A 15,695-nucleotide genomic window follows, 5' to 3' on the forward strand; every position below is an offset into this window, starting at 1 on the left:
TTAAGAATGTTTATCCAAAGCTATAAACTGACCAGTTGCTGCAACAAACTAAATGTTCTGATTAATGAATACCAAGTAGCTGTCAAAAGTGGCAATAAAAATGTATCACAAGTATACAATATTATAAATTTTATTCTTTTGATACAAAAATATTAAATCTCCACAAAATATAACATAAATGAGAATTCTTGAACACACATAAATGCCCACAATCATACAAAAATAAATGTATTTTTCATCCATACTTTCAATGGGACTGATTCAGCATAAATAAATTTAATGCAGGACTTTCAAAATTATTAAAGTGGGTGTCTATAATGACTAAAATTAGGCACCTAGATTCTGTATGAAAAAAGACAAAGTAGTTGGTTAAATTCTGTTAATAACAAAAAATTGCAATTGCTTCCTGCCTGTTTTAGAACAAGAGTATTGATCAAGATGTGCAATATTTTGAAATATTTTTTGTAAGACCATACAAACTTCAAAGTTTTATACTTCCCAAGTATGCAAATTTCAGGTAAACAATTTTTGTTCACATTGACTAAAAACTAACTACCCTTCAATAACGTTGTGATCAAATCAAACAATGACTTACTGTCGTCATATTTCAGCAATAAACCAAACAACCAACTTTACTAAATAAATAAGTGAATTTTAACATGTGAAAAAACCTCTCATACAATAATATACATAACTTTATAACAAAAACACTTTCTAAGACATACTCACAAGAAAACACAACAAACAGTTAATATATGCTATAACAAAAGTTACATAACAGAAAACAGATAACAGAAAGAAATCTTTGATTTAATAAAGATTTCTAAACCGGTAAAAAGGCAGATCTCAAGAGGTTAAGTTTTCTTTGCAAATTTCATCAGTATTTAAAATACAAGTCCTTTTTAAATCTCTTTACTTATCATTTCCCCACTTAAATGTAGCAAAAAGACACAGACATAATGCTGAATTTGTAAAAGAAAAAGCATAACTGACAGAAAAAGCCAGTGATTGACAACATTTCAATTAAAGAATGAAATTCTAATACATGTGTTTTAATTCAGCTATTGGTATGTAAGATAAGTCATGAAAGTCTGAAACTGGCACAGTAATATAAAAAAATATAAAATACATAAAAGTCATGTATAAATATAAATTATCAACAAAAAATATGATAGTAATGAAAATGATGTCAGATGAAATATTTATTCATGATTAGTGTGATGACATGGAATGACCTTTTAAAGTTTGACTAACATGTATTACCCATTTTAATATCATATTGATATGTCTAAGACGGAATCATTTAGCTAAATAAAATAGCATTGCACATAATAATATGGCTTTCTTCAAACCTTGTTACATCTCTCCCCTGATCACAAATATTTGTACTCAAATAAATCTGCAAGCGAAGAGTGTAATGCTTCAAAAAAAGCATACAATTTGGTTTTTCAAATAAAATTTTAACGCACTGTAATGAGAATAATGTCTGAAGTAACCTTTTATCCAATTATCATGCATGACTTTTCAGACAAACTTAAATACAGTCATCTCACATAGAGGCTTATTATCATGTCAATCATACATTCCTGTCACAAGACAAGTCATACCATATATAATCTTTTGGAACAGTTATTACATGAACAATTATGCTTTTAAAAATTTAATTCACAATATATAGGAAACATCCATTTGGCAAATGTAATAATTCAGTGTTTTCATTTTTTAAAGATAGGGTACCTCCTGCTCTTTTTTGCATGCAATATTTTATAATATTGTTGAAATCACCAATTTATATACCCTTTATATTAAAAGAAATTACATGACATCACCAAAGTAGTTTGTTTTAGTTTATTCCAAAGGCAACTATAATTAGCATCCTTGGTCCTTTCCTAATAGTGAGCTGAGCCAAAAATTATTTTTTTTGCATTGGGAAAGGAAGATAGAGAGCTGAACAATTCCTTATTTATACTGAGCTGAACATTATTTCAGCAAAACAGATGTTTTCTAAACATTTGAAATATTTCATAATCATACTTTCTCAGTTATCAAATTTAAATAGAAACATTCCATTCATTCAGTCATTCAATTTAGTGTGGCTATGACCACATAATAATACACTTTGCAACTTGGTTGCCATGACAGTGTTATTTTGGCAGTATCGGTAGCACATTACTGTATTGTCAATATCACAACAATCACTGATTGTGTTGGCGTAGATTGTGGTGAAGCACTAGAGCACAACAACTTCCTCCCTGTCGTCTTTTTCTACTTCCTCGTAAAGTCATGTGACTTGTAGCACTTTTGCGTTTGTCAGAGTATTTTGTTGGAGAGAATTCAAAGTCTGAATCACTTGTAGAGTCAGCACACATTGACGGTAGATGTTCAAGTTTACAGAGCGATGATGATTTCGGTATGACAGATGATGTGGACGGACAATCCTCTGGGGTTGAGGACATTGGCGAAGACGCCAATCCTGAGGTTAATTCTTTATCACAGGAGTAACCAGGAGTAACTAATGAAAATCCTGATGCAAGAGGTGATGTGTTCATAAATGAGATATTTAAGGTCATTGTTTTGACATTTTTACTGGCAGATGTTGGCTGGATTACAGACTCTCCCTCAGAACATGAGGAAGCATCAAATCCTTCATCTAGCTTGCTGCAATCACTGAATTCTAAAAAAAAGAAATACAAAACTTATTTTAAACTCTAAAATCTTAAAAAAACAATGTTATCAATTCAAATCATTTTTTTCCTGAAATGCTTAGATCTCAACTTGTTTACTTTTCAGTTTCCTTATTTAAGCATATTGTTTGTTTGTTTGAATGAAAAAGGTATCCATTCATCATACTGGCAAATTTTAACACAGTTGTTGATTTGGATGTCTCAATGGTTTATTCCCCATTTTATTAACAAATCTATTTTTTTTATGAAATTGCTTTTGAAAAATCCATTTGGTCCATCATAATTGTGAATCTATCACTGAATCCAAATGTAAAAATATTAGTAACGGTACCTAAAAATATATTCTAATGTTTAAATGCTAATGTAACTTGTGATCCTACCTTCTTCTTCTATAAAAGACTCATCTGCATCTTCTTTGTCACCATCATAACCAGACAAAACAGAATCATGTGGTCGGACTCCTTCCATTGTCAAACTATTGAAAGTTCTTCTTTCTCTCATACGGGAATATGGTCTGAAATAGAGATATAAAACATAAAGGCACATGTTTTAAACTTTTCAAAATGCAACAAATTTCTAAATTGGTCTTCATGTGTTCAATACTTTTACAATAGTGTTTGTCTGGTTTTTAACTTCAAAATCTGCTAAATCTTCATTATTTTTAAGCATATGAGAATTTCATAGCTTGGTAACAAATCTTCCACATTATGGAATCTTCAGAATAATTTTGGTAACATCTAAGATTTTCTAATAGAAAAATTTTCTAATTTTCCTTTGAGTTTATTTTTAAAAAAATTCCCTCATTTAAGGATGTTCGTAACGGTCTTATCTTTACTTACTTGTCATATTTCCTCTTCTTTCGGGAGGGAGATAAGATAAGCTCATCATCGTTTTTGAACTTGACACGTACATCACATCCTTGTAGTATGTGTTCTGTTACACCTAACATTATGCACAATTCTTCATAACTCATTATCTGAAATATATATAAATTTTGGAATCAAGAAGACATAACTCATAATTTATTACCTCTATAAATCAAATTATACTTTTTTATGATATAGGGGAGAGAACTGAAAATTCAATTTGGCTAATTCTTTCAGCATATTGAAATCTTAACTTTAATATTTTCATTTTTCTAATGCTTGGTAAAGAATACATTTATTTGCATCAGTTGTTTTTTTGTCGTCTTTTTTAGAAATGTTTTTTTCATGAAAGTGACTCAAGACCTATTCTTGCTCAAGCTCATTTGTTTTAAGTGAAATATAATAGACTTAATTTAAAAAAAACCTTTTAATTCTTTATAACATTGTGTTTATCATGTAAAACCTATTTTTACTCATAAACAACCTGTAAAACATTATAAGCTAACAGATGATAGTCAATTCTTACCTGTATTTCACTGACTTTGTAGAATTTTTCTTCAGCATATCTAAGTTTAACTGACTGTAGTTTAACATCTCTATGATCCACAACGGATCCCTCTAGGAAGCTGAAATGTAACAAATTGAATTTTAAAGACTTTCCTTTAACTTGAACTGGCACTGTTTAACAGTAACACAGACAATGCTTTAAAAGCATAAGTTTTTTTTATCTCATTATCAAGTTCAAACACTATATGACTGATTTTTAGAGTTTTACCACCATTTATTTTTTGCAAGAAATGACAATTTACAAGAAAAAATTTAGATGAATGTTTCAAAGCTCTTATTGCAAAAATAAACTTACCACTTTTCATGAAGATGGAATGCACATCTACTTATGTCTTCTATCTTATATCCTGTGAATAAACTCATCTTTGATGGCCAAGCATTTTCTGAAAATGTAAAAAATATTGCACTTTTTATAACAGTATAAGGGAGATAACTCTAAAATAAATTGCAACTTTTCAGATCTCTGTCTTAAATACTATGAAAGTTACTCTTTGTTAATACAGATTTCTCCCTTCTTCAAATTTCATTTCATTAAATCAACTTTTAATTTAAAAAAATTTCAAGCTTTAGCATTAACAAATAAAGGATTCATGTATCATAACGATATTGTTAATACATACCATGCTTCATTAAGACACGAGCTAACAGCACACAACTAGCAGCAATCTCTGCAGGGCTATATTGTCCCATCTCTGCCTGGAGAAGGCAAAGTTCACAGATGTATTCTGCTAAGTAACACGATTTCTTATCCAGATCACATAGTATACAGAATATCTCAACCAAATCAATGCTAGTGATTGTCCTAATGTTGCCTTTCAAGGTAGCAGCTATCTCGCCCATCATTCGGACAATATCTTCATACTTGTATGTACTGTCGGTCAGCCAGGCTGCCTCTCTAATGGTGATAATATCTTTACCTAAATATCTGAAAAAACAAATTAAGAACATTAATTTTATAAATTCACACTTTTTTTACTGCTCAACATGAACCCATAAAAATACATCTTTTCAATTTATGATCCTTGTTTACAAAAACTTCTATTCATTTGAATTCTGTTGGAAGTTTATATATTATAACTGGCATCATCAAAGAAGTCCAAATGTATTGATACCTTCTTTTGAATGACAAAAAATTACTACATGCATAATTCATATAAGTAAGGACAGCCTTGCAAGTGATGTTAATATTTCTGTAGAATTTTATTTAGGACATAACGAAAAAAATATGGACATGTGGAATTTGAACTTCTCCTCCTACAACCCCCCTCCCCAAGAAAAACATTGTGTTCAATGCATTGACTTAAAAACATAATATAAACTCACCTTGAACAAAGAAGCATAGCGGCTACACCTAATAATTGCAGTTTGGAACGAGATGTCTTGTGAACTTTTAAAAATCTATCCACCATACTAACGGCTACATGCAGTGTATGACTAGAGAAATCTTTCATCCCTGCGACTTCTACCAACCAATCGACAAGAATGTATCTGAAACAATGAAAAAAAATGTTATTAGGGAATTTATTCATGAATACTGGATTTCAATGAGGAAAACAAGTTTTAGAATACATATATTACATTTCTAATCATAATATTGTTGTTTTGATATGCTAATTTGAAATGACACTAAAGATAAATACAGTTTAATTGAAACACAGTCAAACTGATATCAAACTATGATGTGACCAAGTAGAATTTTCAGTCGTAAGACAAAAAATTAATGCAACCGTAATTTGTTTTTGTGAAATTTTTTAGCGTTGACATATAGAATCTTTTGAAATTTGTGTTAAAGAACTTTTTTCTAATTTTTTTTATACGTCCTGTGTTTGGTGCTTAAAGACCATATATCAAGAAATTATAATCAACATTAAAATCAAGACTTACAAAATGTTCTGAATTATTAATCTTACCTCATAGATTGGGTTAATTCCTGTGAGGTTTGAAAGCAGTCTTGAGTGTTTGTAGGTGATGTTGTCTGCACCAAATCTTTTACAAACATAGCTGCCTGGTGTTGAGATATACCGCCATATTTCCCATGTGCGTAGTATTTACAGAGAGTCAGTTTAGCTTCAAGATAGCCTAAAGAAGTCAGATCCCTCAGTTCCCTTATACTAGTTAATTCTGTTCCTTTGTCCATTACCTACAAATAAAATTAAAGATTGATTAAAATTGTTTAAAGGTAAAAAAAACTTATTTATAAAAGATTATGCCAAAAAAATTATTGAATATTCAAAAGAGTATTTGTTCAAGTCAAAGTTTGAGGGTTTCTCTTCATTTACAGCAATTTCATTCATTTGAATAAAATATTTTTTTCAGACTAGGTTTGATTTTTTTTTTGTTATGTGAATTAAACCACAAATATCATTTTACAATTTGTGATTGACTATCTGGTTGAGCTAATATATTATGAAACCATTTTATTTTTATTTACCATTTTATCATATTTCTGTTGCCAGAACATAAATGCTGCTACGCCTGATCCAAGTTCAGCACCATCCTTTAGATACTGGCAAATCTCTGTAGTATCTTCTGATTCCAGTAACATTAACGTCCTAGCTACACATACATGGATATTTTTATCTTTTGTCTGAAATAATCAATATTAATTGTGAAAGAATAATTTGATTCAAATATGTCATTAAAATAGCACATTATGTGTTGATAGAATGTTAATCTTTTTACTTTATTAAATCAGCTAAAAAAAAAACACACATTCTTTTTTAGAAAGTTGCTGCCTCATTGACATATACTCTAAATCTCCTTTGTTTCATATTTAATGTCATTTCTATTTTCTTCATAAGTCCATTAAAATAATCAAATGCACAAATATTTAAGCCAAGCTGAATAAAAGTTTAAAAAGTCTATCAAACTTATTTCCATTAAAAAAAATGGTTGAAAGGAATTTCACAAAAATTAAACCTTATGAACCACTGTTATGAACCTAGGATCAGGATATTTTCAAATCCCTCCCTGATAAAGTACTTAACTGCTGCTGTAAAACACCTCGGAGTATTATCACAAAAAAAATCGTTCAAGAAAAAATACTCAGAAGTCATAAACATCTCACTTTAACTTCCGATCAATTTTGGTTGTAAGATTTTTGTGTAAAGAGCCACTGGTAACAATCTATTATCATTCCTTACCGTTTTGATAAAATCTTTCATGTATTTGAAGACACATTCTTTGCAACAAGCACCATTAACAGACCAAGGTGGTCGTATAAACAGCCATGTAAAAGGATCTGTGTTTGGACTAAGTCCTTCAATTCTACAAAATATATCTGCTGCCTTCTCTCCATTGTTGATTGTTTTCTTTCCTTCCAAATCTGTAGGTACTGTAAGAAAAAATAAAATCATTACTGTAGCTTTAAATATATTGTTTCATTATCTTGTTTAACTAGCACAAAAAAAGTAATTGATTTCTTGGGATTGTTCTAGAAACCAGAACAGACTTAACAGAAGGATCCAGAAGGTACCAGCATTGTTTTGGTTGTTTGGTTATTTTTGGTTTTAGGAAACAGAAGATAGGGCAAAAATAAAAATTATGTGTTGAATGTCTTCTAACCTACCCATAAATAATTATTTGATGAGTCTTACAAACCCTCAGTGCATATTTCTTTATAATAGCCCTCAATAGCTTGTACATAAAATGTAGCTACTCTACCATGTTTCTTTTTCTTTTTTATTTATTCATGATTTGTTTGTTTAATTGATTTCTTTTTCATTTTCTATTTGTATGTTTATTTTCTTTTGTCAAAATTCTGTTGTTATAATAAAAAAAATATAAATGAACCTGCTATTTTACGTCATACATTGTACATGTTTTTTGTCAGAAGAAATTAACACCTATATATATAGAGTTAACAATGGAGAGTCAAATATACATGTCCATTTCACACCTCATGTCCTGTGTAAACAAAAAAGGACAAAAATAAATAGCTTTGTGATAAAAAGGCAGTCCTACTTACATCCTTCATTATAGAGGTAGGCAATGGCCATTTTAATCAATGCTTCAAGATTTCCCAAATCTCCAGCTCTGAAAAAGAAAGGAGAGTTTAATATTTATACATGGCAGCACTTCAGGATGACAACTTCAGTCAATAAAATGATAAAATCTTTATTTTCAGTCATATATATGTTTTGTACAGTTCCTTGTTAGACGTTTGTGTGAGCTAAAACTATTAAATGGTTATAATTTATGTTAATATATACATATGGTGAAAAGTGTACTTCTGACACATCCATACTCTGTCTTTTCAACCAGGGTAAAGGGGAATGAGACAACAACCTCATTCAAAACTGTGAAATAACTTATTTAATTGCAATTCTTCATCTAGACAATGGTTGAACTAAAAACTAATATCTGGAAGCAACATCGAGGTGGGTACTTTGATCGCCTATTAATTATTGTTTCTCACTCGTTTCTCTTCTACTTTTGAAGCTGCTTACATGATGCATGTAGGAAAGATAAAAGCAGCTTAAATGTTTGCCAGACTAATACATGTTTTATTCCCATTTAAAAAAAAATGTCTATTACAGTGTGCATAATCAAAATATAGTTCAAAAATACTTACTTCTCAAAATGAGGAATGTTTTTCAGTGAGGGCCATTCATCTTGAAAACTTGTGGAATTCCAGATCACAGAACTGTTTTCTATTAAATCTTTAAAGTATGGGTGAACCTGGAGAAAAAAAAACACTAGTTAATTCAGAACTACTTAAATAGCTATTTGTTTTAGTTTCTGTATCATGTGAACACAACAATATGTTGTAATTTCATTTCAAGAAAAATTCTTTTATTCTAATGAATTAATGTTTCAAAAATGTCAAATAATAATAGTAAAACTATTCAGACTGACTCTTATTTAACCATATAAAATTTAGAGGATGTTGTATGATTGCCAATGGTTTGTTATCCGAGACAAAGCATATACATGTAATTTGTTGTTGTACACCAAAGTAAATCACAATAATAAAAATATACTTTACTTACAGCTCTCAAATTAAGAACATCTCTGATATGTAATCCTTTAATGATATACAACAATAGTTCTTCAGGTAGATTCCATATTGTCATCTGACTCCGTGTTCTTGGACGAAGATGCATGTGGACTGGTATAAAAGTGTTCGGAGACTTTTGAAATTTGCTGAGGGCATTTAGAACTGTAAAAAAATTATGAGTATACATGTAAATTGGTTACTATAAAAAAAAAAGGTCATGTATGTAATTTAAAGTATATATATATATATATGTATATATATGTATGTAGGTCTTGCTGGAAAATGCATATTCATAAAATTCTGAAACTCGAAAATTAAATTTTGCAATTTAAGTAAACATTTGTTGCATTTTCAAAATTTTTACCATTGCTATATTTTGATAATGAAATATAAAAGTACTTACGAATTTTTACAAACATGCTTTTCATATTAGGAATTTCAGTTGTGATAAAGTTCAAATAAGTTCCACATCAAGTATAAGTTATGCAAAATTATCATGAATGTTGAAAGTTTATTTTTGTCATTGAAACATCGATACCGTGAACTTACTATTTATTTTTAGTAACAAGCAGGGTGTCCCCGCTTTTGATTGGTTGTCAATGTAAACAAGCCGGCGCTTGCAAAGGTCGATAACCAATGAACGATTTGAAAATAAACGTGTTTCAATGACACTAATGACTGCTATTCATAATTTATTTAACACAAGTCTGAACATATTCATCGTCGTATACACCTGTTATCAACTAATAATTAGATAGGTAAAAGTGTTTGATACATGTGATAACAAGAAATCAATAAAACAATAAAATTGTTCGATGAGTATCAAACATTTATTTATTATTTTTTCTTCGACTGTACTGGAGCCAGTGGATGTCAGTTCACAGTTTTCGTCACTAAAATATTATAATATACTTGCAAATGGCACGTTAAGTATGTTACAATGACCATCAATCACTTTGTTTACCATTTGAATTTACGATACTAATATTTGGAACACAAGCTGGACCATTTTATCTGATAGTCTACAGCATGCACTCGTCTTTGGACACTTCTGGACAATTGTGATTACATAAATATTTAAAATGGGTACGAAGGGAACATTTTCATTACCCGAAAATAAAAAAAAAATGTTTGGATTTTATTATTTTAACGTCGTGAAAGTGGTTCAAATGCCATGATGCATTTTCAGTTATACATCTTTCATGACCAGATTTATCTTTGAAACAAGTCTTATAAAAACCGTTATTTTATATCACATTTTATTCTTCTCTTCCGAAAAGATCTATTTTCTTAATGTTATTACTTTCCATTGACAAATTTCAAATATTTAAACCGCCCATTATATTTGCCCTGTTATGACCTTTCACTTTCTTTTCTTTAATATTTATAAATGACATTTTATATCGAACGTGTAACTTACCTTTCATTACTCTGAATTGCTATTAATTTCATAAATTTAGGCATAAATACGTTATCCAAAAGTTTAAACTCCGAAAAGTGATGCACCCTATCTTGTCAAAATTAAACACCAACAATCCGAATATACTCGACGCTGATTGGTCGAAATTGTTACACTCGTTTACAAACGAGAGGAAATGGGCTTTCCCCGCCTTTGTGATGTTCATTCAAATATTTAAAAATTGAACACGTGTGTACACAACAGCATCCTCATTGCATACAAACGAATTAATACTTTTATTGCAAATAGCTAATAATTTGCTGTCTTTAACTCTTTTTTTTATGAAAATGTTATTTATGTTGACATTAAAATCCCTGATGATAAAGTCAATATAGAAGATGCTTAATGTTTATATTTTTTTCAAATAGGGTCACAAGGAATATTTAATATATAAGTCCGTTTACTAATGGACTTCTACAATCTGGGAGTAGATATTTTTTTAAACTACAAAATCTGTTATAAAAAAAGAGACTTAAACATTTTAGACACAAACAATTTAATTACTTTTTTTTTCTAAGAATGAAAGTAATATGATATCTATTTGCAAATGAAATTATCATCATTAACATCTTATTTATTCGTTTGTTTGTCATGTTCGTCGTTGAATTTGAAATATAAGGAAGAAGACTAATAAGAAATGCCCGGATAATGTATCTGCTTAAAACTCCAGCATATATGATATTTGATCGCAAGTTAACGGAAGATTTACTAGTTTTAACGGAACATATGTAACAGTCCGTAATTACATAATATGTCTGCAGATTTCATTTGTGTGAAACATGTATAAACCATTCCCTTAGGGTCAGTTCAATAACTGTAAATCTATATTGTAAATGTATGATCAAATAATGTTTTAACAGCAATCAACGATTGCCTTCGGGAAGCGGCAAAAATAAATGTGTCAGAGCAAACACTTACGCATGTTACGATTGGAAAATAAATTACCCATTTTTGTCTTCAATATATGATCTCAATCTGATGTTTAGATATTGGTAATATGATGAAAAGGTGTCTTTAAATTTATTATATATAAGGACTAAGATGTAACTATAATACTTGAATCATGATCAAATTGAGTGAATTGGATTCAGAACTATGTTGTTCTACTTCAAAGGTAAAGATTAATTGGTGATTACGGCCATACTGTGCCGTGTCTGATCCTGTCGAGGACACTGCAGTGAATTTCACACTTCATCAGTGTAATTAATTGATTTGTTGACCCTTGGCCATGTTAATTATATCAATATGTGCAGTGAGATCAGTTAAAGCACTTCATTGCTGGTCGGTTTAATCATATTAATTGCATTAATGAAATTAAAATTCTTTTGTTTTTAAGTACTTTAATGAATAGGTGCAAAAGCTAGATCACAAACCGTATGCTTTACATAAAAAAAATAATTATTGAATAACAAAGAAAAAGTTTTATATTAATAAATGATGAGGATAGAAGTAAAGAATATAATACATCTGTTTTACTTTAAAAGGTCGTCTTTTGTACGTATAACAATTTAAGGGGAAGATTTTAGAAAGTCGAACCGTTCACAGATTTCACACAAAGCTTCGTATATAATAAAAGAATATGTCAGTTTAGATATTAATTATCCCAATTAACATCATCACCGTATATACAGTTTATCAGACTTGTTAATTGCATTCAATACTAGATGATGACACGCGTGCCATTGTAATTTGATTATATATATCATATATTTTGGTCATGGATCACTCTACAATAAAAGATACTGCAATACAAACAAATTTAGTATGGGACAGACATTTAAAAGTGGGGTATAAAAATGCCTTACTCAAAAATCTGATAATCAATAAAAAAAAAACAAAAAAAAACGCAACAAATTTCTTTACAACAAAATACCATAAACTAATGTTTTAAAATATTTCTCGTCACATGGGTTTCAGTCTTACAAATTTGTTGTTTTAACACATCATAATGACACTGACATACATAATCAGAATTTAAAGTAATAATATTAATAATATTTGTAATCACTTTAAAAATAAAACCATGTCAAAATGATTATCATGGATTAAATGATAAGAACAAGGACATACCCTTAAGACAAACTATCAATCATTGACTATGTTCTTCACAGTTTAAGTAGCCACTATCATTAATATGACATCTAAGATATGAAGAAAAGGAGTTTTTTTAACGGTACAACTAACAACAATATCCTTGTTGTCTTTTGACAGCTTCAATATATTGAAATAAAAAAAAAAATATCGATGATCATCACTGTCTTGCTTTGGTGAGCTATCTTGGACAACCCGAGACACTGCTTTAAGTTAGGACAATGCTTAATTGTAATCGGTATACTAAATAGGTTTAAACAATACTCTTTAAACCGATTACATATATATATCAGAACGAGAACATCCTATAGTAATGTGACATAAATATGAACCCTGCTTTGTACTAAACCAAAATGGTGAGTCTGTCCTTGATGGGCTGTTAATAAGTAGGTTAATAATATGAAAGTTCTGTTTTGTAAGTTAATTAAATCTGAAACCGTGAATTAATAAATAAAATAACAGCCTTAAAGTAATACAATACAAATTATTGAGAATCTGACAATTTTACTTAACAGTTCCAAACGAATCCTTTTTCAACAGAAAACCAGATTCAAAATATTTGAATAATTATTTTTGACTTATGACCAATAAAATATTTATATCATGCTGCATTTTGGTATGACAGAGATATTTACTACATAAGACATTTTAGACATTTGTTTATGATATAAGTATGTCTCTGAGTATACGTATGGTATCATCATTCATGTGCTTGATCGTTTACCATTGATAATTAACGTTTTTAAAGTAATGAAAATAATTTTATCCACTGAGTCCCTATGATATTTTTTTTTCTTACACCACCCCAGTTAATTATAATGATTTAGGCATATAAAAACAAGTATAAAATTAGACCCAATTAAAGACTACTATTGAATAATTGTGTCCATATTTTGAATTACAGTAAGTGATTTTTTGTGATAATATAACTTTACCCAAAAGAGGTACACTTCATTGTAAAAATTTCCGAAAGAAGAAGCAGTTTTTTTTTGTATTTGCATTCATTTAGTAAAATGCAGTACGCCTAACGGACGTCTGTCACTGTAGAAGTGAGATGTAGAATGATAGAACAACCATACTTTGAATAGTACATGCATAATGTATTTTACATGTATGGTTTTATATCAATAATAGGTGTCTATCAATTTTTTCAATTTAAATGCTTATATAGGAGTAGACATGCTGTCATGCATTTAAAAAAATACTTTTTTTGTCAACGTTACATGCTTGTATTGTTTATTTTTGTTTTTCAGTAATAAAATTCTTGCTCTTCCTACACTGTGTAAGGAGAGATAACTCTAATTTGTTCTCATGACTTGAACGGAGAGCAGATACATCTCTGCAGATAAATGTCACAACTATTTTCTTGATTAGTTTAACTTTCTCAGTTTAGAATTTGAGTCTTAGAAGTAACAAAACTTATATCTACACATGGTCCTCATATGGCATATCCCATGCCTTGGATTTATTTCACTTATTTTAGTCAAGCCAGGAAATTTTCCAAAGACTTCTATATTTTTTACTGATAGCTGTTTATAAGGACGGGGAAACAGGTGAACCTACATAATTGGTAGAGGTGATATAATAATCTTCCCAGACTCAGCATTCTTATTTTCATATCGCCACCACATAACAAGGGACACACTGAGAACTTCGACGTGCTTACTGAAAATATATAGAGAATATAGTCTCAACAGAACAGAACGATCACCATGACTGGCATTAGCAATTGCAAGGAGCACTTTTGGATCAACATCAAACTAGATACACGTATATAGATATTATATACCCGACATTTAATAAAAACTTGGAAGTAGGACAACAGATAGAACGTTTAATTTTAGATTTCAGCAAAGTATTTGATAAAGTGTCTCACAGTCTATTAACACATGAATTTGGATCCAAAAGTTCCAGAGAGACAGAAAACAAGCTGTACTCGAGGAGGGAGAATCATCAGGATACACAGATGTAGAATCTGGAGTGACCCATGTACAAGTACTAGACCATGGGTCAAGTTATTTCTATACTACAGTAGCGATATGCAGAAAAAAATAGATTGACTGTAAGACTATTTGCGAAAGACACAATTGTATATCTTACTATAGAATCAGGTATCGATGGAATCCAGCTTGAAGATGGCTTTGATAAACTGCGTCACTAGGAACAAACCTGGAAAATGAACAGAACAATATAATGTGCTTACCGTCACAAGAAAGAGAAAACCTTTTTTTAACAAGTATATACTTTATGGAATGTAGCAGCAGTTAAATATTGGTATTTCAATGTCATCAAGTATGTACAAGAGTGCATGGGAATATTACAAGAAATATAAACATTAAAAACAACTCTAAAAGAAAGAGCATATAAAGCACTGTAGTTGTTAATTTCTACTTCATTTGGTTTCTGGTGGAGAGTTGTCTTATTGGCAATCATACTACATCTTCTTATTTTTGTATTTCGAATGCCTTCTGTGGAATATGCCTGCCCAAGTTCGGATCCTTATCTGAAGGATGATATATACATCAGATTGAGATATGTTAGCGAAGGGCTGTCAGATACATCGGGGGTGGGGGGACACTATAAAACCTTATCTGTTACAGAAATGCTAGAGAAATTAGAATGGACACCATTTAAAAAACACAGAAAAAGATCAAGACTAGGACAATGTACATAACCGTAAATTGACCAGTAAATATAGATGAATCAGATAGATTAGACGCATTTACTCATTTTCATTTTACCTTTTTAGCACAACATTGTTAACGTTGTTTGAACAAAAGCAGGGGCGTAGCTACCTTCTTAATGAAGTGGAATCACAAACTAAAGGCGAGGGGTCTGGGGCCCTTTAGGCCCCCAGTAGGTCCAGGGCAAAGCCCTGGTAGGGGGCCAGGGGGGGGGGGGGGGGCGAAGCCCCCCGGAAAATCCGCATATATAGCGTTTCAAAACAATCACAACCGTAATAAAACTTGTATATTTTTGTTGTGGTTTTTTGGTCTACTATTTGTTTAACTTCGAGTCGAATGAAGACT

At 30.3% G+C, this 15,695-nt stretch overlaps 1 protein-coding gene across 2 annotated transcripts; it reads right to left on the minus strand.

Annotated features, from left to right (window-relative positions):
* Positions 1–114: 114 nt before the first annotated feature.
* On the minus strand, positions 115–10,656 carry LOC127707873 (cyclin-F-like). Of its 2 annotated transcripts, none has more exons than XM_052212621.1 (14): positions 10,537–10,656; positions 9,109–9,278; positions 8,691–8,797; positions 8,085–8,152; positions 7,261–7,451; positions 6,549–6,704; positions 6,028–6,257; positions 5,441–5,605; positions 4,738–5,042; positions 4,413–4,500; positions 4,077–4,176; positions 3,524–3,660; positions 3,065–3,198; positions 115–2,674 (listed from the first exon to the last, which is right to left on the minus strand). In XM_052212621.1, the coding sequence occupies exons 1-14, from the start codon at positions 10,541–10,543 to the stop codon at positions 2,196–2,198; spliced, it is 2,337 nt and encodes a 778-aa protein (XP_052068581.1). In that variant the 5' UTR covers positions 10,544–10,656; the 3' UTR covers positions 115–2,195. The 2 variants fall into 2 exon arrangements, with proteins under 2 accessions (XP_052068581.1, XP_052068580.1); XM_052212620.1 differs by lacking the exon at positions 10,537–10,656 and adding an exon at positions 9,520–9,608.
* Between the last annotated feature and the right edge of the window lie 5,039 nt (positions 10,657–15,695).

Source organism: Mytilus californianus, unplaced genomic scaffold (assembly GCF_021869535.1).
Source record: "Mytilus californianus isolate M0D057914Y unplaced genomic scaffold, xbMytCali1.0.p SCAF_7, whole genome shotgun sequence".
Taxonomy (NCBI): domain Eukaryota; kingdom Metazoa; phylum Mollusca; class Bivalvia; order Mytilida; family Mytilidae; genus Mytilus; species Mytilus californianus.